At 40.0% G+C, this 26,358-nt stretch overlaps 1 protein-coding gene across 5 annotated transcripts; it reads left to right on the forward strand.

Annotated features, from left to right (window-relative positions):
* The first annotated feature begins 1,253 nt into the window (after window positions 1–1,253).
* On the forward strand, window positions 1,254–25,202 carry fbxl4 (F-box and leucine-rich repeat protein 4). 5 transcript variants are annotated; one of them, XM_049583387.1, is made up of 9 exons: window positions 1,254–1,302; window positions 3,098–3,733; window positions 6,316–6,649; window positions 9,128–9,372; window positions 9,577–9,790; window positions 13,812–13,883; window positions 16,157–16,281; window positions 16,724–16,911; window positions 19,905–25,202. In XM_049583387.1, exons 2-9 carry the CDS (start codon window positions 3,237–3,239, stop codon window positions 20,066–20,068), a joined length of 1,839 nt encoding a protein of 612 aa, XP_049439344.1. In that variant the 5' UTR covers window positions 1,254–1,302; window positions 3,098–3,236; the 3' UTR covers window positions 20,069–25,202. The 5 variants fall into 5 exon arrangements, with proteins under 5 accessions (XP_049439344.1, XP_049439345.1, XP_049439342.1 ...); XM_049583388.1 differs by lacking the exon at window positions 1,254–1,302 and adding an exon at window positions 1,372–1,751 and having other exon boundaries at window positions 3,290–3,733; XM_049583385.1 differs by lacking the exon at window positions 1,254–1,302 and adding an exon at window positions 1,375–1,751.
* Window positions 25,203–26,358: the final 1,156 nt, after the last annotated feature.

Below are 26,358 nucleotides of genomic sequence, written 5' to 3' on the forward strand. Positions count from 1 at the left end.
GATTATAAGAAAATTGAGGTCTTTATTTTGGAGTCTGAGCTGTCAGCATGGCGACAATATTTTGATGGCAAATCTAACGAAGTGCTCTTATAGTTGTACAAGTTTGTGGTAATGTGGAATTTTGTGGTTGTCTTGACAACCTTAATTTGACCAAGAGTGACATTCAGATGTTTGTTTAATATGAATACCTGACAAATTTTCAACTTCAGTTAGAGACAGGCATGTCGGTCTGGCATTTTCTTTCATCAGCTCTCTCAGCCTGTGGTTTGCTCTGCAGAGCTTCATAAGAAATTCTGATTTGACTTTGTCCCCCATGTCAACGTCTCTCTCTCTCTCTAGCCTGCAAACAAACAGAGTTAAAATGAAAGTACTAACTGTCAAATAACAGTTCTGGGTGAAACACAGAAAACAGATCACTTCTGTCCATAAAGAATGTATGTCCATTAATATTTATGCTTAAAAGAACATGTATTTTTGTGTGAGGAATCACTCTAGATCTGACATTGAACAAAAAATATTCACATAGAACTCAGCGTGTAAGGAAAAGCCTGGAAATTGGAATCATACTGAGAGATAGTCATTTCCAATTAGATTAGTTTGGGCCTCATAACACAATAATTATGGGACTGTGAACTAACCATATACTGATCATATTAAAAGTCACTACATCAAATAGCTAACGAGGCATGTGACCATGTGACAGATGATGCAACTTCATAAAAAAAAAGAGAGTATCAGAATTTTCTGATTTCCTTCCAAAAAGTTGATTCTAATCAAAATCTTATAATAATAGGAGAAAAAAAGTGTCTGAGTCTAGTTAAAAACGTTGGTTTATATTATGTGTTGTTATGTCATGTGTAAGTAAAAAAAATACATAGATGTTAACAAAACGTTTAAATTCTCAAATATCACTCAGCATGGGTCCGTCTATAATCAAAAGAACATGCAAGAGGATTGGCTTTAAGCCAGACTGTGTGGAAGCTCTCACTGACAATGTGTCACAAAAAAGAAACATTTTGTTAGCCTAAAGAAATGTTTGTTTGTTTTAGATAGGAATCATTTTGAGTATTCATATGAATTATACCGTTATTTTTTGCAAATTAAGCTAACAGCCTACTGTGGGAATCTAGTGCTTACATCAAGGTTATATTAAAAAAATATATTTTTCATGTTAATGGCTAGTGGTGGTATCGACACGTCTCTGTGGAATCCTGACCGGATGTTGATACTTTGTTGTACGGAAGTGATGCGGCATTTAATGGTCCTATGGAGCGCCCACCAACTACAGACGTCTCAAACTCGGTAAATTCAGTCACTCATTTTGAACGAAGCTGTCACAATGAACGTCGTATACTTTCGCTTTAGTCATATTTTTTTTTTAATTTAGGTGACAATGCCATGACATTGACAGTGACATGATTACTGACTTTATTGCAGCAGTGGTGCAATTATGAGGATAAAAATTGCAGTTCTGCAGAATTAATCACTTTTATCCTTAGCTGACGACACTACCTTTGAAATACACTTAGTTTAGTCAACATAACATCACAAAAACTCGATACCACACAAAACGGTGGTATTCCCAGCAATATTTTCCAGATGTGTTGATTATAATGTGCGCTCAGTGAGTATGTGTATTGTCCGACTGTTCGTGAAGGCATCGCAAGGTAAACGGTAGCAATGTGGCTCGGTGGTTGAACGGGAGGAAGAGGATTGATCCATATGATTGGATACATCGACCTACGTTTACCGTAATTTGAAATTAATTCCCCTTTGACTGATGGAGTTTGCAAATGTAGCTGCGAAGGCTATGACATGTTTTGACAGCTCAGCTTGCTTGTAAGCTAACGTGGCTAGCTAACGTAGACTAGCTAGCTCGCGAACAGCTTTTTAATGGTAACACGAACAACATTAGCTGAGGTAGGCAGCTCACCTCTCTGTCTAATGTCACTACTGTAATTGTCATTTATAGTGATTTTACTGTGCTATGGTCTTCAGAAGACAACAGTTTCTTATCGCTAGTTCGTGTTAATGTAATTTAACGTTAGCTAACGTTGCAATAGGAAATGCCCTAAAGTAACCTTAAGGTTTTGGGACAGTTAGCTACCGTTAGTTAATAATATGTAGAAGAGATGACATTTTACCAAACAGACTCAGTGTCAAACGGCACAGACATTTCTCAGTAGCATTGAATTGTTTGTGCTGTTTTCCCGTATGTGTAACGTAAACATTAGAACTTTTGTGCTTAGAAAAACATTCATGCTAAAGCTTGTTACCAGCATTTGTAACGGTAAACATTAACACATTTTTAAGCTCAGTTGTCTTCGAGTGTTGGTCCTATATGTAACAGACCTGTTTATCCAGTATGTATGGATACTAGTAGTTCCAGTCTGGCATGAATGTTGCTGTATGCTTTTGTTTACATCCTGATCACATGGGCCCTTTGAAGTCTTGCAAATATGCACTGCTTACTGTAACCTACAGCTGTGTAACATTAGCTGCTTGATTTGAATAACTTGTAAACAAATTTAATCAAAGTGAGGTGTCATGCCCTGATGTTCCACTGAGCACAAGTCACAGCCTGCATGTTGCTTGCATCATGAGGACAGGGCATTAATAGAAACAGGTATTTTTCCATTGTGCTAAAGCAATGGTACTAAGCTACCTTTTGCTAATACGGCGGTTGTGGCAGATGTAGATTGGCAGTGTCACCACCTATCACATTAATGCCAGGTGTTTGCTAAATAAGACAGTAGTCCACCTATGGTAGGACGCCATGTACCTGTCAATATGCTTTAAAAGCTACAACTTAGATCAATAAGCTTTACTTTAACTCTCTATAAGATTTGTCGTCTGAAGGTTGTCCTGTTAGTAGTAGCAGGATTTGTTGATTGAATTATTTTTGGACATGGATGTGTCTCTATATTTTGGAAAGGTTTTATATACATTAAGCTACTAATCTTGATGGCACACATTCCTCCCCTTTAATCTAAAATATATAAGCATTCAGAATTATGTTGAGTTGTACTCTCTGGTGCCTCAGTCATAACTGCTGTCTTGCTGTTCTCACTTATGTTTGTCTTTACCTAACCTACAGGTCATGCATGCAGCCGAGCCTCTAGCCCACGCTTTGTACACCCCCGGCCCTTGAGCCAGTGCCCTTCCAGTAGGTGGAGGCTCTTCCTCCCTCTAGCCTCTGTTTCTCCCCGCTGCCCCCATCAGCCCCAGAGTTCCCTATGTTAACCCTCTTGAGCATGTTTTACTATATCTGTCTGCGGCGACGCTCCAGGAGTGGGACTCGAGGCGAGGCCCTGACCAGTCGGCGGGCTGTGGAGTCCGGCCAGCGGGCAGTGTTGCCGGTGAGTGTGGAGGTGGAGCAGTATGCCAAGGAGGTTCTGGACTTCAGCTCCCACTATGGCAGCGAGAATAGCATGTCCTACACCATGTGGAACCTGGCCGGGGTACCAAACGTCTACCCCAGCTCAGGAGACTTCACACAGACGGCTGTATTCAGAGCTTATGGGACGTGGTGGGAACAATGTGCCAGTGCTCCGCCACCTTTCCGCCGCACCCCTAAAGGATTCCACAGCCAGGATTATATTGAACTAGGCTTTGAGGAGCCTGTCTACCCTACAGCAGTGGAAGTGCTTGAGACTTATTACCCTGGAGCCATCGTCCAGATTTTAGCCTGCTCTCACAACCCCTTCTCCCAGAACCCACCTACTGATGTCAGGTAAAGACAACCATCTGTCCAGGAAACCGTCATCAGTCATTCTCAGTGTGCCAATAAAATGTTTAGATAATTAACACTAATAAGAAAACCAAGCAATACCAGCAGGTACACATGACTTAGAACCCAGTCTTCTAGTATTTGGAATGAACCCTGGAGATATTACTGACTTTATTTGAATTATTTTGTGTTTTTTACTTGTATTATTATGCTCTTACTAATCGACCTGGCATTTGCAGTATTTATTAAAGTTGGCTTTCCTTTATTATTCCCCTTTGTTTATAAAAACATGCCATTGGATTGTTATAGAGAGTCCTCCATAAATAATGTTTATGGCTACTTTAGGAAATTGTTCAACTCCTACAGCATCCTAGCAGAGCAGCACTCAAGTTTCTGCTAACAGTGAAACCAAAAGGCACAAATGTAAGCCTGAAGTTTTAGTGGTAATAGAGAAACTGTAAGCAGGGTAATATATAATGTTGTATTTGATTGATGAACTGACTGATATGATTAAGCACCTGTTAAACCTGATAAAACAGGGAACTTGTACATATGGTAGTTACTTTTGTAGAACCAACCTCATCAATTCAGTATTAGCTATGAACCAGAAGTGAACTTAAGCTGACTTTTTTACTCTGGCAGAGACACACTCTGTAGTAAGCCTTAAGGAGCATATTTATGCACAACACTGAAATGACACTGTGCGCCAAATTTCAATTCATCCCAATTTGTCATTTATGTTTTTTTGGGCACAGCTGTTTTATTAGTGAAAAATGATTTATATTTCAATATGTTTTTGGCAGTTAACTCCTGTCTTTTTTTTTTATCAACCAGCATGCACCAGTATTTGTTGGACAGTCATAAAGTTTACAGTGAACTGGAATTTCTCTAGTTCCTTGTCTGATTCATAAAAAGAAAGATGATAAACAAGTCTCTTTTTGAAAAATTGCTTCTTTTAGGCATGTTTGTCTGCATACAGGGGGCTGAGTAGGAATACGAGGTCAACATCCTACATGAAAATTCATTTTCAAATGTTATTGGCTGGCTTGGTGTCCTTGGAGAGAGCCTCCATAAGAGTACCAAAAGAGAAATGGATTTCTAACCAGTGTCAAAATGAACATAATGAGACCTTTACCTGTTGCCAAAAACAAAAATCCGACAGTGCATTACAATGCTTTCACACCCAACCTGTTTGGTTCAGTTCAAACAAACTCATGTCCGTTTGCCTGGTTAATACAGTTGATTTGGGCTGGTGCGAAAGCTGTCAGTCGACCTCTTCCTCTGACTAAACAACAGAATTGAGACAGCTTGAAAGGGTAGGTCTCAGGTGCGGTTCCTTTGTGGTGTGAAAGCCAATAAACTAACCACAGGACTTTATGACAACAGATATGTGATTTTAGCATGATTTCAAAAGCTAAGCTAATAAAAAAAATCCATCTGCTGATCATTAAATTTGCTCATAAAGCAATATTATAAATTATATGAATAAGAACATGTATATAACTATTATGTGCAAATTATTTGGTAACCATGGTAACACATATGTGCATCAGGATGGGTATTTTCCCTGATTAAAAAGCTGTTAGAACTGCTGTGCTTATATTCGACTCAGTGTCCTTTGTCAGTGCATTAAGTCCATTAAAAAGAATGTAACAGTGATCTCACAGTAATAAACCCCGAATCATCACTGTACAAGACGCCTCATTTTCATTCTGTCTCTACCTGTATGTCATTATTTAATTTGCAGTCTAATAATGCTTATATTAAGTTATTTCTTTGTGAGCTCCTTGTGACACCAGCAAGCAGAAATATGCACATCAGAAACATTAAAGTGCTGCATAAAAGTCCTGATGATGCAGGATGACAGTTGCCATAACTGTCCAGTCAGCGACATGCCAGTCGCAACAACTACATGTTTACCCCTCCTGGTTCTTTTGTAAAAGGTCAGTGTGAACAATAAACCTGATCAGACGATGTATCATATTTTTTTTCCTTGGTCACGACTAAATGAACTGAACTAGAGATGTGAAAGCCCCCAAGGAATCCTACTTTATAATCATACTGTAATTATGGTATAACTCATATCCTCTGCAAGGCTACGGTGTGGACAGCAGGAGGGAACTAAAATAGTTAATCACTGCACATCAATCGTCCTTTATGAGTCTTTGCTGGGTTTTTTTTGGTTTTTTTTTATCAAACCAACAATCTGTGAGGTTGTAGCATGGTGTTGTGCAACGCCAAAACTTCACATTGGTCATTGCACACTGGATTCAGTGCATGAGGCACACAAACCAGGCTTAGAAACACTGAGGCGGCAGCTGAAGATGTGAGACTGAAGTCAGGGAGTGCAATCCTGAAGGATCATGAATGTGGTCAGGTGTTACAAGACATATAAAGCACCATAGTGCCACTGCAGAGTCAAATAAATGACTGCACAGATCCAGTGGATGGTGTGCACAGTGCTACAGGCAGACTGGAGCCCACAAATCAACACAGTGTTACAGGTCTATTTTCAGGGGGGATAAAAAACTGTGATCAAAGATACCCACCTATGGCTTTACAGTACAATTCTATGTTTGTTCCAGGTGGGAGGTGCTGTGGTCAGGAGAGCCCACCAAGATGCTGACCCCCCAGGCACGTCAGTTTTCTCCCACCATCAAGCATATCAACTTCCCCACTAACCTGCTGCGTCTGGAGGTCAACAGCTCTCTGCTGGACTACTACACCGAGCTGGATGCTGTCATCCTGAGAGGGGTAAAAGAGAGGCCCATGCTGGCCCTCTATAAGATGCCTGTCATTGACATTAATGACCTGAGTGACAGCGAGGAGGAGCTGTCTGATGTTGGAGGTCCATTCAGACAAGGAGACAACAAGCACCAGAGGACAGGCAATGGCTACTTTGACAGACTGCCCTATGAGGTGATTACAGATGTTAACGATGTGTACACTCAATCACACAGAATTCAATTTTTGTTTTTCAGACGTGATTCTTTAACTGAACAGTTTTCCTCTAAACATACAAGTTTACATTTAGTGTTACTTATGCAACACATTAATACTTTTCTTTCCTTATAAAATATTTGTAAAGCCAGTGCTTTAAGTGTTTTGAGTTCCTCATTCTTATCATCCATGTTTACCACTTTGCAGTCTTCTTCTTCACTGCCCATGTACATTGCAGCCTTTCTTGACATATTATTGCCACCTGAAGATCAGTGGAATAGTGCAAAACCATTGGCAGGGCTGTGTATCATGGACCCTGTGAACGTGTGTATATGCATGCACATGCAAATAGGGACCTACTCATAAAAACACAGCTCCACAGTGCTACTAGAGGCCAAAAGCTCCACAGGATACCTTAAAGCCAGTGCCAGTAAATCTTGGGTGTCTGATTGCTTTTTACATTTAATCATGAAAAGAAGTAACTTGAATTTTGTTGCATCATTTTAGAAATATTACAAGTTTAAAGATGTACCTGTCAGTAAACTGCACAAACTTGCAGTCAGGGGCTTTCCCGTCTACAACTCACAGTTTTTTCATTTTATTATTATTGTTATTATTAGTAGTAGTAGTATTTGGTGCACTGTAAGCCTAAAACTAACAATATTTTTTGTAATTATTATTGAATCTGTTGAATATACCAGGTATAAGCTTAAAGGCAATCATGTGTCTGGTTGTGTGTTTGAGTGAGTGAGTGAGTAAGTGAGTGAGTGAGTGAGTGTATCTGTCTGTCCGCGGCTAATCTCGCCAACTATTGAACCAATCAGCCCCATAATTTGTGAGCACATTTATGACTGTATACTTAAGGACCTCTCATGGTTGCAGTGATTTACACTTGTTCAAAACCCTAATTTATTAACTGCTCTGTTTTATACCCTCATTGGCTGCTGACTCCACTTAACTAGCCGATAGGGGCCCCAAGTGATGAACAAAATCAAATAGCAAAAGCATAGAGCAAGAAAGGTTTCTAGCAGTCAGCTTGGCCAAAAACAAGAAGCCTTACCGCCTGTTGTAGGCAACGTTTGGCCTTCATCATGGCTTGAAGACTCACATCCATTGAAAAGTTTGGTCTCATTTTGAACAGGAGCCTTGGCAGATTAATTCCATACCTGATATGTTATAATCCACTGAAGTTAGGCAGTTATCTCCGTCACCATTTTTGACTGTAAGGGATCCAAGAGGGACAATTTGAGCATGTGCAGCTGCGTGGTGTATTTTGCTTGAGTGGCAGTGTTTAGCTCCAGGGGCCGCCTAGCAGAGATCTTTACGCTATGAGTGGACGTTTCTAGTTATTTTTTTAGTTAGTTATTTTTAAGTCAATGTAATGTCATTAGGTAGCAGCCCAATGTGACATCTTCCAATTTCTTGTTTTGTCTGATCAACAGTCCAAAATCCTAACATGAAATCCTCACATTTAAGAAGCATGAGCCAGAGAATGTTTGTCACTTTTGCATTATAAATTACTTTTAATCAACTAATCAATTACTTGACTGTCGTAGCAGTAAGACACTGCAGCACATTTACATTTGATCTGCCTGACATAGAGAACTCAAGTAGAAAAATATTGCCTCTTTTTGTCACCTTATCCAATGAAATAATTCATATAATTATCTGTCACAATATTACATAGATTCTTTTAAAATGACTGCTGATCATAACTTACAATAATCTCCAAGGTCATCAGCAGCAGCTTGCCCTAAAATGATTACATGTGCCCCGGAGTGTAAATGCACACTATAATAACAAGTATTCCACACAAACACACCAACATTGTGGCTTGGACTCATTCTGACACTTGATCTTGTGTGCACTCACGGACACAGAGTCATTTTCATGCCATACAGACGTATCATGTTGTCTATAGCGAGCTTCAAAACACCGGCAGTACTCTTGATATTCGTTCTCTTATCTCCTCTCCAAACCACTGCCATTAACAGCAGTCTTCACAACCGCCATGTGTTTGTTTCAGAAACACAATATAGCTATTATCTGTCAGCTGATACCCGCTTGAACACCGTGTATTGTTAATTCACTGCAACACACACTCACACGAGCACAGTCATTCTTTCTCTTTGAGAGGCACACGAACACAGTGCAAAACAAGCCGGCTCACCTCTCCACTGATCCTGCTATCAGTGCTTTGTGTCCCAGATAAACACTATTTAGATCTGCCTGACAGAGGGGACGCAATTAACATTCTCCAGACTACTCTGTTATTCTCTGTTCTCCACTACATTCTACTACTCTTCAGTGTTCTGTATTATACTTTGCTTTCTGCTATGTTCTCCTATCAGATCTAACAATCCTCTGTTTTCTCTCCTGTTTCTTTTTGTCCCCCTTCCCTCATCTAACCCCTTCCTTTCTTTTCTCCTACCCCATCTTCCCATCTTCCATCCACAGCTCATCCAGCTGATACTGAGCCACCTGACCCTGCCAGACCTTTGCCGTCTGGCCCAGAGCTGTAAGCTGCTGCACCAGCACTGCTGCGACCCACTGCAGTACACCCAGCTGAGTCTGCAGCCCTACTGGAGCCGGCTGAGTGACGCCTCCTTAGGACACCTGCAGAGCCGCTGCACCCTCCTCCAGAGGCTCAACCTGTCCTGGACCGGCAACCGCGGTGCTCTCACCCTGACCGGCTTCAGCAGGTCAGACTGTCAGCAAGCCACAAGTGCTAGAAGACAAGGATGTGACCTTGGAAAACTAGCAAATACTTACAAGCATTTGTTTCATGGGGTGAAATGCTGAGACAAAGGAAACTGATTAAAACCTTTTCTAGGTATTAGGTTGCTGTTGTGGGATGAATTTATTCTTCTCATGTCTTTCCCTCTCCTTCCATTCTCCCCCCTCAGCTTCATGAAGGCCTGTGGTCTCAGCCTTGCCTGCCTGGAGCTGTCTTGCTGCCACTTCTTGAACGAGGCCTGTCTGGAGGTCATCTCTCAGACTTGTCCCAGGCTGCAGGAGCTCAACCTGTCCTCCTGCGACCGCCTCCACCCACAGGCCTTCACACACATCTCCAAATTAACAGGCCTCCGTAGGCTGGTGCTCTACCGGACCAAGATAGAGGTAGGCACGGTCAACACTGTATCTGGGCAACCACAATCAGAATGACATTTTCACCTGCGCACTTACATCTGTCCTGTCCAAATACAGCACGTAGACTGTAGACTGGTTAATGATATGTTTGTATTTCAAATGGCTGCCCTGGCTGTTTGCAATATTGGAATATAAGAGTTGCGTAGTTACCTTGTAGACATGTAAGGCTACACTTCTACACCTTTTCAGTATTAAATATGACTTAATATAGAGGGGATATCATGTCTAGAAGTAATAGCTGGATTGTTCACTTTGAAGAAGTTACATTTACTGTCATGTCAGATTTTCACAAGTCATTGAATTATTAGAATATATTGAAATAAGGAGATGTGTAATTCATAGCAGGAAAGGCTCAGGCTTTCTGATCAATTTTCTTGGGAACTTATGAAATATTTGGGAATTTTGTAAGCAGGTCAGTTAACATTGATAACAGTTGTAATGGATTTTCAAAATGAACATTGTACTGAGCTTTTATAGGACATCTAGTCTTTGTTGGCTTGAAATTAAGTTTTGCAGTTCATTTTAGAGCATGTAAGCAGCAGCTGATATATGTTTTCATGACATTAAGCAAACTACATCTGCTGATGAAGACTGTGTTAAATGGTTGAAAGCTCTACGCTGAGAGTCAGTAAGTCAGTTAGTGTAAATGGTGGTTTACAGTACAGATACAGTACATTTCCTGTGAACCGTATCTCTGTCTTCTGTCGCAACTATGTTGTAAGCTGGTCATGAGCAGAAGATGCCAAAATCATCACAAGTCAGTATTAAAAATCAGATGCTAGGCTAATTAGCATACCGATGGATAAATCACATCTCTTAGCTAATTACAAAGCAGAAAAAAGGCCTTGGTGAGTATTCATGTTACCAACAGCAAAAAGATTGACATGCCTGGACATCAGCATGTTCACGTGACATTAACATGAGCATCAAAACATGAGCTGTTTTGTGGTCACTCCTTATTACCCCACTGCTTCATGTTTTTTGCGTTCTCAATTCAGGGCAGTTCCTGTTATGAATTTTGTTTTGCTGCAGTGGTAATTGTTTTCTCTCTTGTTTGCAGACATTCTGCAGAGTAAATTTATCTAGTGCTGGCAGAGGAGATGATTGTGTCTTTGGAACTGTTTGAAACAAAACTATATAGTGCTGCTTCTGCTACAGGAGGTAGCTCGCATGATTTCTGGTGTAGAAACTACAGTATGTCTACAGTAAAACACAGTAAGCCCAGTCTTAGTGGACCAATTTTAGCTTGTCACCCTTTGCACCCAAGTCATACCTACTCACACCTCCTTGTCACAGGTTGCATACAGTAGGTCTATAAGCTGTGATTAGTTCAACCAAAGAGTGATGTTCCCTTTTTTTTAGATTGTTTCATTTTCATGGTTTTTAGAGGCCTGAAGAGGAAAAACAAAGATTTAATCAAAGAAAAGTGAATCATCTCAAGACCCTTCAGACTTACTTTTTGACCTCTTGGGTGGTCCCAGTCCACAAGTTTGAAATAGGAGCATAAGCTGCTGGCTGCAGTTTGTTCTGTACATGCTGAATAGCTTCATTGATAAGAAAATAAATGTATTGTAAAGGTTTAACCTCAGTTTGACAAAGCTCTCAGAAGCCCTGCCCTTAATGTCAAGCTAATGGTCTCCACAAGCTGCAGATTTGATGGTATGCGTTTTCGGTTGGATATAGCTCATTCTATGTTGTTGTTTTCTGAGATGAACTGAGTCAACTCTGAGCCCAGGGGATCTTAAAGACCCACACTGCATGTGTTCAGGTTCAGGCCTGTCTGACGTGTAAAACCACTGTATTGTGTTTTGGTGTTACACCTCAGCGTTTCTCCAGTATTTGTCATGTTTCAGAGCGGCATCGTGGGCAGAAGGCAGTGTAGAGTTTCTGCGGTGGAGCCAGGCAGCGTGCTGCAGGTTGTTTATACCCAGGCAGACAGAGCAAGCTGTGTGTCTGTTTGAGACCCTGACATCTCAGCTGTCATTACCCTGTCACTGCTCTAATTAGATGGCTAGCTCGCCGGAGAGAGGCGTTTATAAAGATGCCAGCGACAGACTCGAGCACACACACCAAACACACACACACACACACACACACACACACACACACACACACACACACACTAAAGGCTTTCACTTTCATGTCTGACACTTTCTCCTGCCACTGAGGTACATGTGTTGGCAGTTGCAGTGTTGAATTCCCATAACTCTATCCATGCTGCAGAGCCACTGGAGAGGTCTCTGTCCTCAGTATTCTTGACTTTGTAAGGAGAGATAAAAACTAGCTGTTGAGCTGTATTAAATTCCCTTAAATACAATAAGTATTACCTGAGTGCCCCAGGCAGCAGACAGGAAATCACTTAGGAGGAACTTTGGATGACATGACTGGACACGTTTTCGTTATTTAAGTGTATGTTGTTGTTTTAATGTATAGCTTTTAGATTTACACTCAGATAAAATGTCTGGGGTTTAGTTTGCTGAACATGTGGCTCCAATTCAGCACTTATTTGAATTAAGTTTCCTTTTTTCCATCTTTTCTGTGTTTTGTCCTCTTTTGTTTCCTGATTTGTTGTGATGCAAGGTTCTAATGATGCTTATTCATTGGCACTTTTGGCCATGCTGGATCAAACCATGCTGCGTTGATTTATGTTTCCATTACCAGTTTAAACATGCAAGTTTTTCTGCCCTAGATGGACCATCTCAGGACAGGGTGTCTGCAGGTTCTACAGTCTTAGAAATGTCTTCAATTCTAAAAAGTCATGAAATAGACTTACATTTGATTTTGTCAGGTCTTAATTGTCACAAAAATTAATATTATTTGTTTTATCTATTTTTCAAAATGAGTCAAGCTCTTCTGCTTGATGGTGTTAAAAATCTTAAAACCTACAACCGAACCAAATACTGTCTTTTTACTATATCCTTGCACTCACCTGTTGTAGATTAACCTAACTAACCTAAGCATATTACTGCATAAAACCCACCTCTGCACAGTCCTACAAAAACAGTACCTACCTTTATACTTACCTCTAATACCTGAACAAGAGAAAGGTGATTTGTCCAAAATTCAGCCTTAAATTTCTTTCAAAATAATCTTGAAAAGGTCTTAAAAAGCATTAAATGTAAGTGTCTGACACCTGTAGACACCCTGCAGGAGTCGGGTCAAAGGGCGCCCAACCGCCTTCAAGCAGGTTGTGGTGACGTCAGATGGACTTTGTCATCATTCAGTGTTGATTTTAGATCCATTCAGTCATTCCATTTCCATTTTTCAAGCAATAAACAGTAGACATCAAGCAAAATCGTAACAGCAGGCTGAAAATCCATGATTGTAAGTAGCTTTTTACAAACAGCTGATGCACAGTGCGATAGTAAACAACACTAAGGAGGGCGCTTTTAGGTGTCATAACTCGAGACAAGCGCATCATCATTTAAAGACACACCTTCAAACAGATAGCTCTGCTGTATGGAGATGCAAATCTTAAATTCAAAATGGGTCAAGCCAAGGCAGCACAGGCATATGGAAAAGTGGTATTGATGCCCCTCCCACTGTCTTGGAGGACATTCTGGCCAACCTCCTCAGGTGGTGGGCTGACATGGGAGGGTTGTGAGCTTAATTAAGCTCACCTGGGCGTTACAGGCTATAAAATCTGACCAATGTGTTGCCTCTGTCTCTCCCTTCCTACAGCCAACATCCACCCTGCATCATCCTCCTTTGTGTTTGTCCCCTCAGCACCTCCACAGCACATATGCCACACATCTGTGCATTGCTTGCATTATTGTTATTGCTGATTTACACACTCCATTGTTCATCTGAGTTAACCTTAGTGTAATAAATTCTTTATTTTATGTAAATCTCTTGTGTGGAGTCCCTCCATGTCACATTCCCTGAACCAGTTTGTGACATTTATTACAAATCCAAACTGGAATGGATAAAAATTTTTGAAACAAAAATATAATACAGTACTTTTGTGTCTTTCTCCTTGTTGTCTCCGCAGCAAACGGCTATTCTGAGCATCTTGACTTTCTGCATAGAGCTGAGACACCTCAACCTAGGAAGCTGTGTGAGGGTGAGAATGTACACACACACAAACACACATAGGAAGATGTCCAAATAAAACACAATCTGTTAACTACACAACCCACCATGTGGCCTTGTTGGATAGCAGCTTGTCCAAAAGATGGCAGAGACATCAGTAGTGTAGCAATAATTGAGCTGCTAACAATAAACTGGTTGGGTGTTAAATCCATAAAGGGCAGTGATAATGAGACTGAACACAACTGAGTGAATACTTTATTGTCTATCTTTGATTTCAGCCTCTCTTCACAGTCCTTAAACACATTTCTCTCATTACTGACTGTCTAATGTCGGCCTTACACCAAATGACTTTTCAAGCAATTTCACTGTCACAGACTTATTTCCAATGTCAGAATAAAATTATGAAAGTTTGGCATTCCCGTCATCTCAATGGTTTGGTGAAAGGTGGTCATTAAACTCAGTGCGAGCTGTTTTTTTAGTCTTTTCCTGTCTTGATGTACCGACAAAATCAAACATGTTCAATGTTGTTGTAAGTTTTTAGTCTTGGCTCACGCAGATACTGAAATTCAATGACATGAACATTGTCATCGACTAACAGCTGTGCTCTCTCAAGTGCCAAACAAGAAGCAGCAAACCAGGTAGATATTAAACATGGAGGGGACTCCAGGGGGGTGCAAGAAAGTCTCTGTTTTCCTGTGGAGAAGCAGGAGAAACTGGTGGAGATGTGGAGTGAACAAGATTTTGTGTTTAATTTGGCATGTATCTGATCCACCAAACGGCACTTATTTTATGTAGAAATCTTAATTTTTGAAGCAGCTTGACTCACATTTCCACAGTCTCCTCCCACTAAAGTAGCACAGCTAATCAATGGAGGCTGGTGGGGCGACACAATCCGAAATGTAAAGTTTGTACGTAAATACAGTTTATCTTCATAAATTATATTGATGTCGAACTGACAAGAATATCGCCGACATATGACACCTTTTATCTTGTGTCTGCCGTGGGTTTTTACGGACACATTAGGAAATGTTAATATGTCCTACTTCTTAAAGGGAGTTTGGCTTTATATTTTCCACAAGGAGCATGGTGGGAAATAATATCAAAAGGAATCTAGTTGTATTCTTGCAAATAGTGACCCCCAGTTTTTGCATACTCTTATAGTGTGTGACTAAAAACTCAGGTTGTCTTTAGATGTGAGAGGTTGTCAGAATTAAGTCTTTAAAAGTCTTTTCAAAGTCTGCTAGTGTGTGGTCGCCATAATATGCACTCACCTGGTCTCAGACTGACGGAGTGACTCAGTAACTCACCCACCCACTTTGTCACGAGCTGTTTTTCCATCCAATTGATGGATACTTGATGCAGAATTTCAAACTATGATGTAGGTAGTGAGAAAAGGTGAAAAGCAATTCAAAACTTCAGCACAGTTTCCTGGAGTCCTCATTGGTGATGAAGTTATGCAGAACTTAATAATGGAAATGCATAACAACAGCAACTCTTTCAGCCAAAAGTTGTAATATCCGTCCACTTCTAACTCAGAGGAATGTTCTACATGCTGTCATTACTATGGATAAGGTGTCTGCACTGGCTATACGGCTGTTAAATTGTGTTTCTTTGCTTTCATCACTGGATGAAAGGATGAAATATGGCCAACATTAACTGACACCAAAGAACAATAACAGCTCTGCAAACACAAATCAGTTCTTCTCTCTGGTCAAGGTGTTCTCAGTCGGTGCTTTGTTCTCTCTTGAGGAAGTCAGGTTGTGTCCCTCAAACCAGCCGATGCAGCTAATCAGCTTTTCAATATCGCTACATTTCAAACGTTTCCTCAAAATACACAAGACAAGACAACTTATTACCTCGTTTCTTCTGACAGCATCATTTTCTCACTCCTGTAGGATATCCTGTAGGCAAATTAATGAATTCTTTGACTGTTTGACCTGCTGCGGAGGAAGAGCATTTTATGGTCACAGAATTATTGCCTCTTGATAACGTTGCTTATGACAGCCAGACATAGTAACCATTTACAAATCATATCCTTACTACCAGCTCAGTGGCCTAGCAGTAGAGTGTCTGCCCTGAGAATGGGCCGGGTCATACCAAGACTATAAAAATGCGCTATCTCTGAACCAATTGCAACATTTGAGGAGGCTGCAGCAGAGTTTCATATTTGAGGCTTAATTTTAAAAATGATGTGGAGTCTCCAATGGCGCTCCATGAAGCACCAAACAGTCTGTTGCTCTGCAAATGTGTCACACGATGGAGAGAGTGTGAATACTTGTTAACTGCTGCCTGTCTCCACTGCAGATTGAGGACTATGATGTTGTGGCCAGTATGCTAGCCACTCGCTGTCGCTCACTCTGCTCGCTGGACCTGTGGCGCTGCAGAAACCTGACTGATCGAGGCCTGGCTGAGCTTGTCTCTGGCTGCAGGTAGGTAGTACCAATGGGTTCAGTGCTGTAAACACTGTTTGTCTTGTTTCATTTTCTTGTTTTGACTGTGCTGGAACTATATTGTCCTCCTTCTTAGTGCTGCAAAGCAGTATAGCAGATGAAATGTGTCACTACACAACATAAATATAGTGTACAGACCAGTAAAGGCTACCAATATTCTCAGTGATTACCTTGTGCTTGTTAAATCTCATAGGAGCTATTTTCATTTCATTTTATTTTTTTAAAGGCAACACATATAATCGTACTAAGCACCATTTATTTAGATTGCACTCTATGCAGTTAACACATTGTAAACATAAACAACTCAATATGGCAGCTGTAGACCACAGAGGCAAAGCAGAGCTCATCTGTTTTAAGTGAGTGTCTGAATTTGTGGACTGAGTCACTCCAGTGCTCTCCTGCCTGGTATGTGTTTGCTCAGGATGCTGGAGGAGTTGGACCTGGGCTGGTGTCCCACACTGCAGAGCAGCACCAGATGTTTCCAGCACCTCGCCCGCAGCCTGCCCAACCTACGCAAACTCTTTCTCACAGCCAACCGCACTGTCTGCGACTCAGACGTAGAGGAGCTGGCTGCCTGCTGCCCCTCGCTGCAGCACCTCGACATACTGGGTAACCTCTTACCTTACACACGTGAATTTATCTTCATAATGGGACTGCACCTAATGATTATTCTTTTATTGATTTATCTAACATTTATTTTTCCCATTAATCAGCTAACCTAATGACTAATTATTGATTATTCTAAAGATTATTATTTTATTTATTTATTTATTTATTTTTTCTTAAAATCTTAAAAGATTATTTTTTGGGGCTTTTTGCCTTCAATGGACAGAACAGTGTGAAATGGGGAAAGAGAAAGAGAGAGAGGGAGAGAGAGAGAGAGAGAGAGAGAGAGAGTGGGGAAACAACTCACGACCGCTGCAGCAAGGCATCGCCTCTGTACATGGGGCGCTTGCCTGAAGATTGTTTTATTTATTGATTAATCCAACAATTATTTTGTCAGTTAATCATCTAACCTAATGACTAATTTATTGATTAGTCTAATGATTATTTTTTTATTACTCCATTAATTCAACACCTAGATAACCCAAAAGTAAATAATAAAAACATGTCTCATAAATATTTAAATATTTTATTCAATCATCTTCTCTTGAAAATAATCACGATGGCGGCATATTTTAAAATTACTCCTATTTCTATGTCACTATTGTGTTATGATAATAATAATAATAATAATAATAATAATAATAATAATAGGCCCTATATGTCAGATACCTTATCAGAAAGTACTGGACCTCAAATTTAAAAGCATTGCTGTAACACTTACATTAATTTAATCACTGTATATCACAGCAGTCCTTTCCGTCATCTAGAGAATCAGTATTTTTTCTTAAGTACTTGACTTGGCATGGTTATGACATGGATTTATTTCATCACTGGAGTAATATGCATTTAAGATAATTACTGGCAAATGTATTTTTGCATCAGTGTTGGGCAAGGAAAATAACAAACGATTTACAAACTCTAACAGCGCACTGTAATGTTAGCCGTTTTCTTGCTCGTGTATGCCATTAAAGTACACAGAAAATATAAAACTGTCAAATAACAACGTCAAATGTCATACGTGATATCATTAGTAGTGGTGCAGAAAGTTTAAGTGACTACTACTAAAAGTACTAACAGAAACATGTTCAGCGTGTTGATAATCCTGACATATCATGCTTGGGTGGGGACAAAATGTCAACAGAGCAGTGCTGTCTGCTGCTGTCTTAACAAAGAGCTCCGGGATGTTTTCACTTCGAGTCTGTGTGCGCTACAGTTGTTCTCCTGTGAGAATGCATTTTCACTTTGTAGGCGAGGTTTTCAGCTGCAGCTGGTTCTCTGGAGGAATCCATGCTTTCTCCAGGTGCAGCTTACTTTATCGACGTGCTTTCGTAATCGGTGACGTCAGTTAGGTTGATGAATTGCCCCACCCCTATGTCATAATCATTGGTCATTTATAGATCTGTCATGATAATTAGGTTATGGTCTTATCAGAGTCAGCAAAAATGATTGAGGTCATATCCATGTATTGTACAGCATGATATTGCCCTTGTGTTTACATGCATGTGTAGAAGAATGTCACCAAAATTTTAGCTAATATGAAGGCAGAATAAACAGCAGGGTTCTTCCGACCAAAGCGCTAAAGCGTTTTTTTTTCCACAGTACCTAAGACGAGTGAACAAAAAGAAAAACTATGCTGAGGCATGTGTCACTGTTATTTCTGATCAAATTAAAATTTCAGTGCTCTTTGGAATTGCATTATTAAGCTGTTGTATTATCATTATATCAGTTTCATAACACAGTCTTAAAATGACATTAATGTTGTTTGTTGAGGTTATTTCTAGTACTAAATATATTATCCACCAAAAGTGGCTATCATGACAGACCTAGTCATTTATTAAATATTTGCTAATGATGTTCATAATCAATTTATTTGACTTAAGCAACTAATATGTTTCTCATATAATCTTGACATCTAGCACTGTGGAACATGGTTGGATGTCAAAGTTAACAGCAGCAGGCCCAGAGGAGCCTCTGAGGACAGAATCACAGCCATGTTAATATGCAACCATAGCCATATGTTTCATGGCTTGATGTCAACAATGTTGCCTTGTTCTTTACGCATGGCTGTCATCACAAGTGTGACTAAGGGACTGTGTCAAAGAATCATGGAAATAAATTTGCATGGTGCACTTCATGTGTACATGTTCCTGTTTTTTTTCCCCTTTGATTTGAATTTTTCTATTTAAATTTCAAATTTAAGACAATCATGTATGCACTTTTTTTTCATGATCATACCTGTAAAACCTTTTTTCCCCTCACAGTTCTTGCATGATACTTTGCCCGCAATCAGTTACAGTCTTGTGAGTATGCAATGTGAAAGGTGATTGTTGGTATGATCGCTCATACCACACTCACACTGATGACTTGGCCATGACAGGTGGGAGCTGTGCATATTTTCTGGGATAAACACACATATTTTCCGAATGCCTGCATTTATTTGTGACTTTGCAGGGTCATAAATTGAGGCATCACTTTACATCGCACATGTCTGTGGCAAATCCCAAGTTTGCATTTGAGAATTTCTTAAAAAAGTTAACTGCGAACAGAAACCCAAATAATCTGCTTAATATTAATATGAATAAAATACTGCTCACTAAGCAACGTTGCAACAGCATCCCACCGCAGTAACTGCTGTGCACAAACACTATAGTTCCAGTTGCGTAAGGTGATGGGCTTGGCAGGAGAATAGCATGACAGGTGTTTTTCCCGGTTGGCTCTGCTGGTGTGGCCGTTACAGGTGTGCTTTAGCAGCTGGGTTGGTCTGTATGCTGGAGGGTAAATTATATGGTGCAAGTAATAAAGACGATGCTTGTTATTTGGGCCTGGACAACATTATAGGTATCATTTGCAGACATAAGTGATTTTTTTCACTTAATTTACTCAGAAATTTGCAGATGCCGTTTATTGTTTGTGTGGATTTACTTACTTTATCTCATTGCTCTGTTCTTGTTATGTTTTTGTCGTGTATCTTTCTGTGTGGCTGGCCTCATGTTCAGGTACGCGACTGGTGAGTGCTGCCTCACTGAAGAAACTCCTCCAGTCTTGTCCACGACTCCTCCTCCTGGACGTCTCCTTCTGTTCGCAGATAGACATGCGGGTCGTTCAAGAGCTCTCCGGCCTCTTCCCCAATGTGGCCATCAAGAAGAGCTTCACTCAGTGACCCCAGCGCCATCTCATTTCCCACAGTCCAGAGGAAGTAAGAGGAGGGAAGTGCTCGCCAGTAGATACTGCCCCAATGTGAATAAGAGGCAGGTCAGATGCTGTAGGAGATTGCTGACCCGCCTGCATCTGTATCACAGACGAGATCTTCTTTTAGCGGGTCAGTAAATACAGCAGTTGCACTGGGTGAGGAGGTTCTTTGGATTAACTGTCTGAACACAAACAACCACAGACTTGCAGTCACAGGATTAAAGAACGTGAGACTTTTTAGTTATTTTTTTGGACACTTTAAATCAGGGTCGTTGCAGTAAAGCTGCTACATCTTCCCAGAATCTGAATCACCACTCATGTATTGCCAAGCAACACAAGGCTCGGAAATATGCCTTGGTACTGGGTGCAAAACACAAAACAAAAACATTTGTGAGCAGTCCTCCTTTGAACATCTTGTCAGGACAACAAAAAGGGACAAAAAATGTGTGAAGCATACCCTTATTGGAAACTGTTGGAAAAGCTGCTGTAGGATTTATTAGTCACATATTTATTTTAACTGGTAACATAATTACAGATCAGGGCCTTGGTCAGTGCCTTGTCAGAATGTGCAGCAATTATGCTGGCTGTTGGAATGCACGGGTCATTCTGAAGGCATCTGACAACATCAAGCCAGTTTGATTTAATTGTAAGAAATCATACTTGATGCTTTTGTGTTTGAAGTTATCAGGAGCTTTAAGGGTGAAAACAAAGGAGTGAACGCAGCCTTATTTCACACTGTGTTGTGTGGATTGTGTCAACTCAAACCTTAATGCAAGTATCACAAGTTATTTGTTGTGAAGAATCATACACAAGGATCTCAAGTTGAAAAGAAACACACCACGAACTGTTGCACCTGAGATTCACTGTCATGTTTTCATTAGAAACATGTGAGAACTTGTGAAAAAACAGACTAACAGAGTAACGTTTGTTTTAATTTACACATGAGCTATAAATGCAGAAGTAGAAAAAACACCCAGGGCATCAAATCAACAGACTGACTCATTTAGAATAAAGCACTGGGAAGTGACAGTCCAAAAATATACAGTTAACAATGATATAAACTGCAGCAAATCCTCACATTGGAGAAGCTGAAAAGTGACTGAAATTTAATACAATAATTAGTAAATTTCCCAGTTTGCAATTAATTGTCTGTCAGTTGACTTAACAGTTAATCAGCCAATCATTTCAGGTCTAATAAAAAACTATGTCTAATGTAGCAAATCCATTAAAACATTTCTGATAGCATAATACTGAGAAGTCTACAACCACAGCAAATGTGTTCCAGTTAAAGGTATACTATGCAGGATTTTACTAAAATGCGATGTATTCACTCCAAGACTGCCCCCTGAAAGTCAGAGATTTGAATCATCAGTTAGAGACCCCCTGCCAGTCTGTGTTCAGTGTACTTCTGGGGAGGCTTTGGTCCCCAGATTTTGCTGCAGAGTGAGTGCTCTTCACTTTCACACTACTACAGGCAGCTGCAGACACAGAGGCAGCTGTCTTTCGCTGTTTACAGACAGTAACTTAGAATTCCTGCATAGTGTACCTTTATTGTTTCACTACATTTACCCTACAGATGGATATGATAATGATTTAGTAATTAGGAAAGAGCTTTATTTAAGATTGTGGCATGGTAGGTGCCTTCTTTATTGACTATGACACAACAAGAACTTAAACTTAACCTGAGACTTTCATTGGATTAGAACTGTAGATAACGTCACCAGATCCAATGTGCCTGATTCAGGTCAATTTCTGTTTTAAGTCTGCCCTTTAAATTAAACAGGGTGCTTCATTGTTTCATTTTTGGTTATATAAGAACAGTTTACATTGGCCAAGTCAGGAAAAAAAATCAGGTCAGGGTTTTAAGTCAGCCAAGGGCAAAGTAAAAGGTAATATTGGATTAATAACTATGTTTGCTAACAGATCATTATTTTCATTCGTAATTGCTTGGCTGTGTAATTTTGAAGGAATAATGAGTGATTTTTGCCTCCAAAGATAAATGATTAAGTTCGAAAGTCACCAGTTCACAATGCTTTTGTGATGTTGCATGCTTTTCCTGTTGTCTTTCATGCCAAGCTGTCTGTCACTGGCTGACTACAGCCACCTATTTATGTATTTACCTACCAAAATGAAGCTCCAATAGGAAGGAATACTGTGGAATAAGTTGAGGATAGTACGTTAAACATTGTTAGATATTCTATGTGACCTCAGTATTTTGTCCTGAAACTCAGGGGTTTTAATATTTCATCTGGTTGTAATTTTTTTTACACATATTTAGCTCCAAAAACCAGCACAGCAGACATCTTTACAGAGCGCACTGAATCAGCTCTGAGGTTATCTGTCGTCAGTGTTGCTCTTAAACAACAAACACACATGAAACAAACGATCACTTAGCACTGATGTAAACGTTCTAGCTTATTGGGTTGCAGTAATTGTATGATTGTGAAAACATATTGCTGTCCCTGATTATTTAATTTTTGTAATATATGAAGCCACAGTTGTAATGTGACAGAAGTGCTTACGAAGCATTTCTTTTTTGAAAGAAAAAAAACTTGAAGTTTTCTTTTAAGCACATGCTACTGTACTAGTCAATATTTGTGCCTTATACTCCTGTTTGAATGTGGTGTGGTGTCCATGTGGTATAGATTGTAGTGAAGTGCTTTGCTTATACGCCCTTCAACCAAAGTAATGCGCAGAAACCTGGTCTTTAATCCCACAACGCTATATGACCAGTTTATATGCCATATACTGTATATCAGCCATGGTAATTATTATGCAAAATAATATTTATTTATACTTCCCTGTGTGATAAAAATGTTATGTAAACTCGTTATCCTTATATACACAAATAGTAACACACATTTGGGGAAAATCAGTGGTTTTGATTTTATTGCCCAAATGAGAGGAATGATATTAGTTTCATCTTACTGCAATCAGTTTGTCTGGCTAACAGACCACAAAGAAGAAAGGGTAACACTTTACTTGAAGGTGTCATAACTATGACATGACACGGTCATGAACTTGTCATGAACATTATGTACATGTCATAAACGTTTATGACTGCTGCCATTAAGTGTCATTCATTTTTTTGTAATGACAAGTTGACATTGTTTGGGTTGTCTTGATTATGACAACTTGACATTAATCAAAGTGACATTACCAGAAGATGTCTTTGTCATGACAAGTTGACATTAAATTTGTTTGGGATGTCCTTATTATGACAGCTTGACATAAACTAGGATGACATTACCAGAGGAGGTCTTTGCCACAACTTGAAATGAACAATAAATGCACTTCTTTTTGTGTTTATGACAAGTTGACATAATGATTATTATTGTCGTGACAAAGACATCTTCTGGTAATGTCACTTTAATTAATGTCAAGTTGTCATAATCAAGACAACCCAAACAATGTCAACTTGTCATTACAAAAACAGAATGACACTTAATGACAGCAGTCATAAACATTTATGACATGTTCATAATGTTTATGACAAGTTCATGACAGTATCATGTCATAGTTATGACAGTGTCATGTCACCCTTATGTAGATACCTTCAAGTAAAGTGTTAGCAAAGAAAGTGAATTTTTGTCATAGCACTAAGCACAAGCAGCAAACCACAAAGAATGGAAGCAGAGGGAAACTGTTAACGTAACACCGTCAACTGGAGAAAAAGTGGAGATAAAAATGTAAATATTGAGCTTTGGTGCTGTGAATGTGAATATTGGGAGTGCCAGACAGGTTGTGAACACAGAACTCTAAAGTGAACAAGACACAAGGATCTAGTAGTGACTAGCTTGCTAACTACAGAGATACTTTGTGTGCATAAGTTGGTTTTGAAGCATATTATGTCTTTTCGCTTTTGAAAATGCACTGTAGCATGTGCTGTAGCCACCACTAAGAACACAGGTCATGTTCTTATTTTGGGGGAGGGGTTGGTATTTGAAAGACCTGAAATGACTTAATGTTCTGTGAATACATTCAAATTACATTTAGTTGTGTTTTTAAATCTTATTCTCATGATGTTTTAGAGGTGAAGGAGCTGTATGCGACATTAAGAGCTTATCTTTGATTTTGAGTTTGAGCCGTCTGCATGTGTGGGTCTTACTGTGGATGTGGCTGAGCTGGCGGTTAGCAGCTAACAGTGCGTACAGCTCCCTTAATATCTCTGAATGTCTTTTTTTTTAACATCAGGCGAGAGGCGGGGCACATCCTGTACAGGTCATCAGAGTATCAGGGCTCACAAACATCTGCATTTCTAGAATCCTGGCTACAGTTTTGATGCTAGCAGTTACCCGTTTCCATTCTTTGTGCTAAGCTAGGCTAAACATGCCACCAAACAGTCTTTGTCCTGAATGCCCAGATTTTAGATTGATATCAACCTTCTAATGTGAGCGTGGGTTTGATGGGAAACCCCACAGTGCTGGAGTGTCCCATTAAAATTGTACTTATGTTGAAATGTATATATTTTCAGTCTGCTTTGTGTTTTAAACAGAATGGGTGTGGTAACAGTGTGACACACCAGCCCTCCCATTCAGATGATGCAAGTATTACTTCAGTGAGTCGAAAGCAGGCAGTTAACGATGAAAGCTTATTCTAGCTGGGTGACTGAAAGCCAAGAAGTGCATCGACACATATGCCTGTCCCGCCCAAATCCAGGCAGTCAGTTTGAATATATTTTGAGATAATTATTTCTCAAATGACTATAGCAACACAGTGAAAACACTGACAATGTATAGTGTGTACAGCAACTATCTGCAACAGCATTTATTTAATAACAAAGACTATTTGAACATTCTCAGATGGTCACTGTCTGACTGATAGAGCAGTTTGGTTCAAGACCTCCCGATGTTTGTGTTGTTTTAGCTCCCTACCTTGAGTGAGTGGAACGGCCCTGCTTTTCTCTAATGAATATGCATTCTCTTCTTCTCCTACTCTGGATGTGTGATCAACCTTTGTGCCACTGGTAGGACATGCAGTGATGCTCCCTGTGCTGCAGTGTGAAAGCCACTGTTGTGTGAAAAAGATTGTGCCTCTGTCATGATGAAACTGGGTGCTTCACTTTCACCAGATTTTAAATAAACTGGAGGCTTATGACTGATGCAGCTCTGGGCTCTGTGTCTGTGTGGCTCCTTTTAATGCTCTCAGCTCCTCTGATCCTGGAAGGACATGGATATGATAGGAACCGGACAGTAACAACAAAGTGTGTACGTTGCTAGAATTGACTTGTTAGTATTCAATTTTCCCTGTCTCTTTGGCTTCAGTGAACAGTGCATCATCGCTGGCAAACCAAATGAAAATTGTTTTATTGTATCGGGCTGAGGATTCATAGGTAAAGTTGTGTCAGTGTGATTGGGGAAAAGTAGAGTCTCCACTAGGGCTGCACGATATGAGGAAAATATGCGATAAAGAATATCAAGATTGTGATAGTACCTGCGATAAATTAACAGAATTAATGGGAAACTTTAGTCGTTTTGAGCCTGGACTCTACTTTCTAGGGCTGTACCCGACTCAGAAATATGAAGATTTGACGATATTTTTTGTTGTTTTAAAGTTTGAATAGGTTCAGCAAGACGCTTAGTGTGTCATTTAAGTATTAGAGTAAACTAGCCAACTGCGTCAACGACAGGTCAGAAATGTGCAACATTTCTTGACAACATAGATGTCAAACAAAAGCCAGAAACTGTCGCATTAAGTTGCAGTGAGCTGTAAGTTCACCACTTAATAGCTGAAGAGAGCAGACGTTTTCTCAGAGCCTTTCTCTGTGCTGCTGCCTGCATGTTCACAGCTCCCTGTACAAGAGTAGCGTGAAAGTCAAGGGTGTTCACTCTGTAGCAAAATCTTAAGGACCAAAATGAGTTGCACTGCACAGCACACTGACTTGTAAAAAAACATTAAAAAAAAAAACTCGACTGCTTGACTTGACTTGATTCTCAGTTGACTGAGGGGTCTCCGACTGATTATTCGAATCTCTGACTTTCAAGGGGTAGCCCTTCTTGTGTCTAAGGGTGCATTCACACCAGGATAGTCCGGCGGACTCAATTTGATTGGGAGGGGAATGCTGAAAAATTTCACACTGTCATTTGGTTCGGTTCACTTTAACACTGCACTTTTTAAAGTGGACGCAGTTACAACAGCTGCTCATTTGGGGTATTGCCCGAAACTACCACTGACTAGGAAGAAAAAAAGCATGAGGAAGAAGAAAACCTGGTTCATTGATTGGCCAGGACCGAAAATGGAAATCCATCCCCTTCAGCCGGC

Source organism: Epinephelus fuscoguttatus, linkage group LG8, assembly GCF_011397635.1.
Source record: "Epinephelus fuscoguttatus linkage group LG8, E.fuscoguttatus.final_Chr_v1".
Taxonomy (NCBI): domain Eukaryota; kingdom Metazoa; phylum Chordata; class Actinopteri; order Perciformes; family Serranidae; genus Epinephelus; species Epinephelus fuscoguttatus.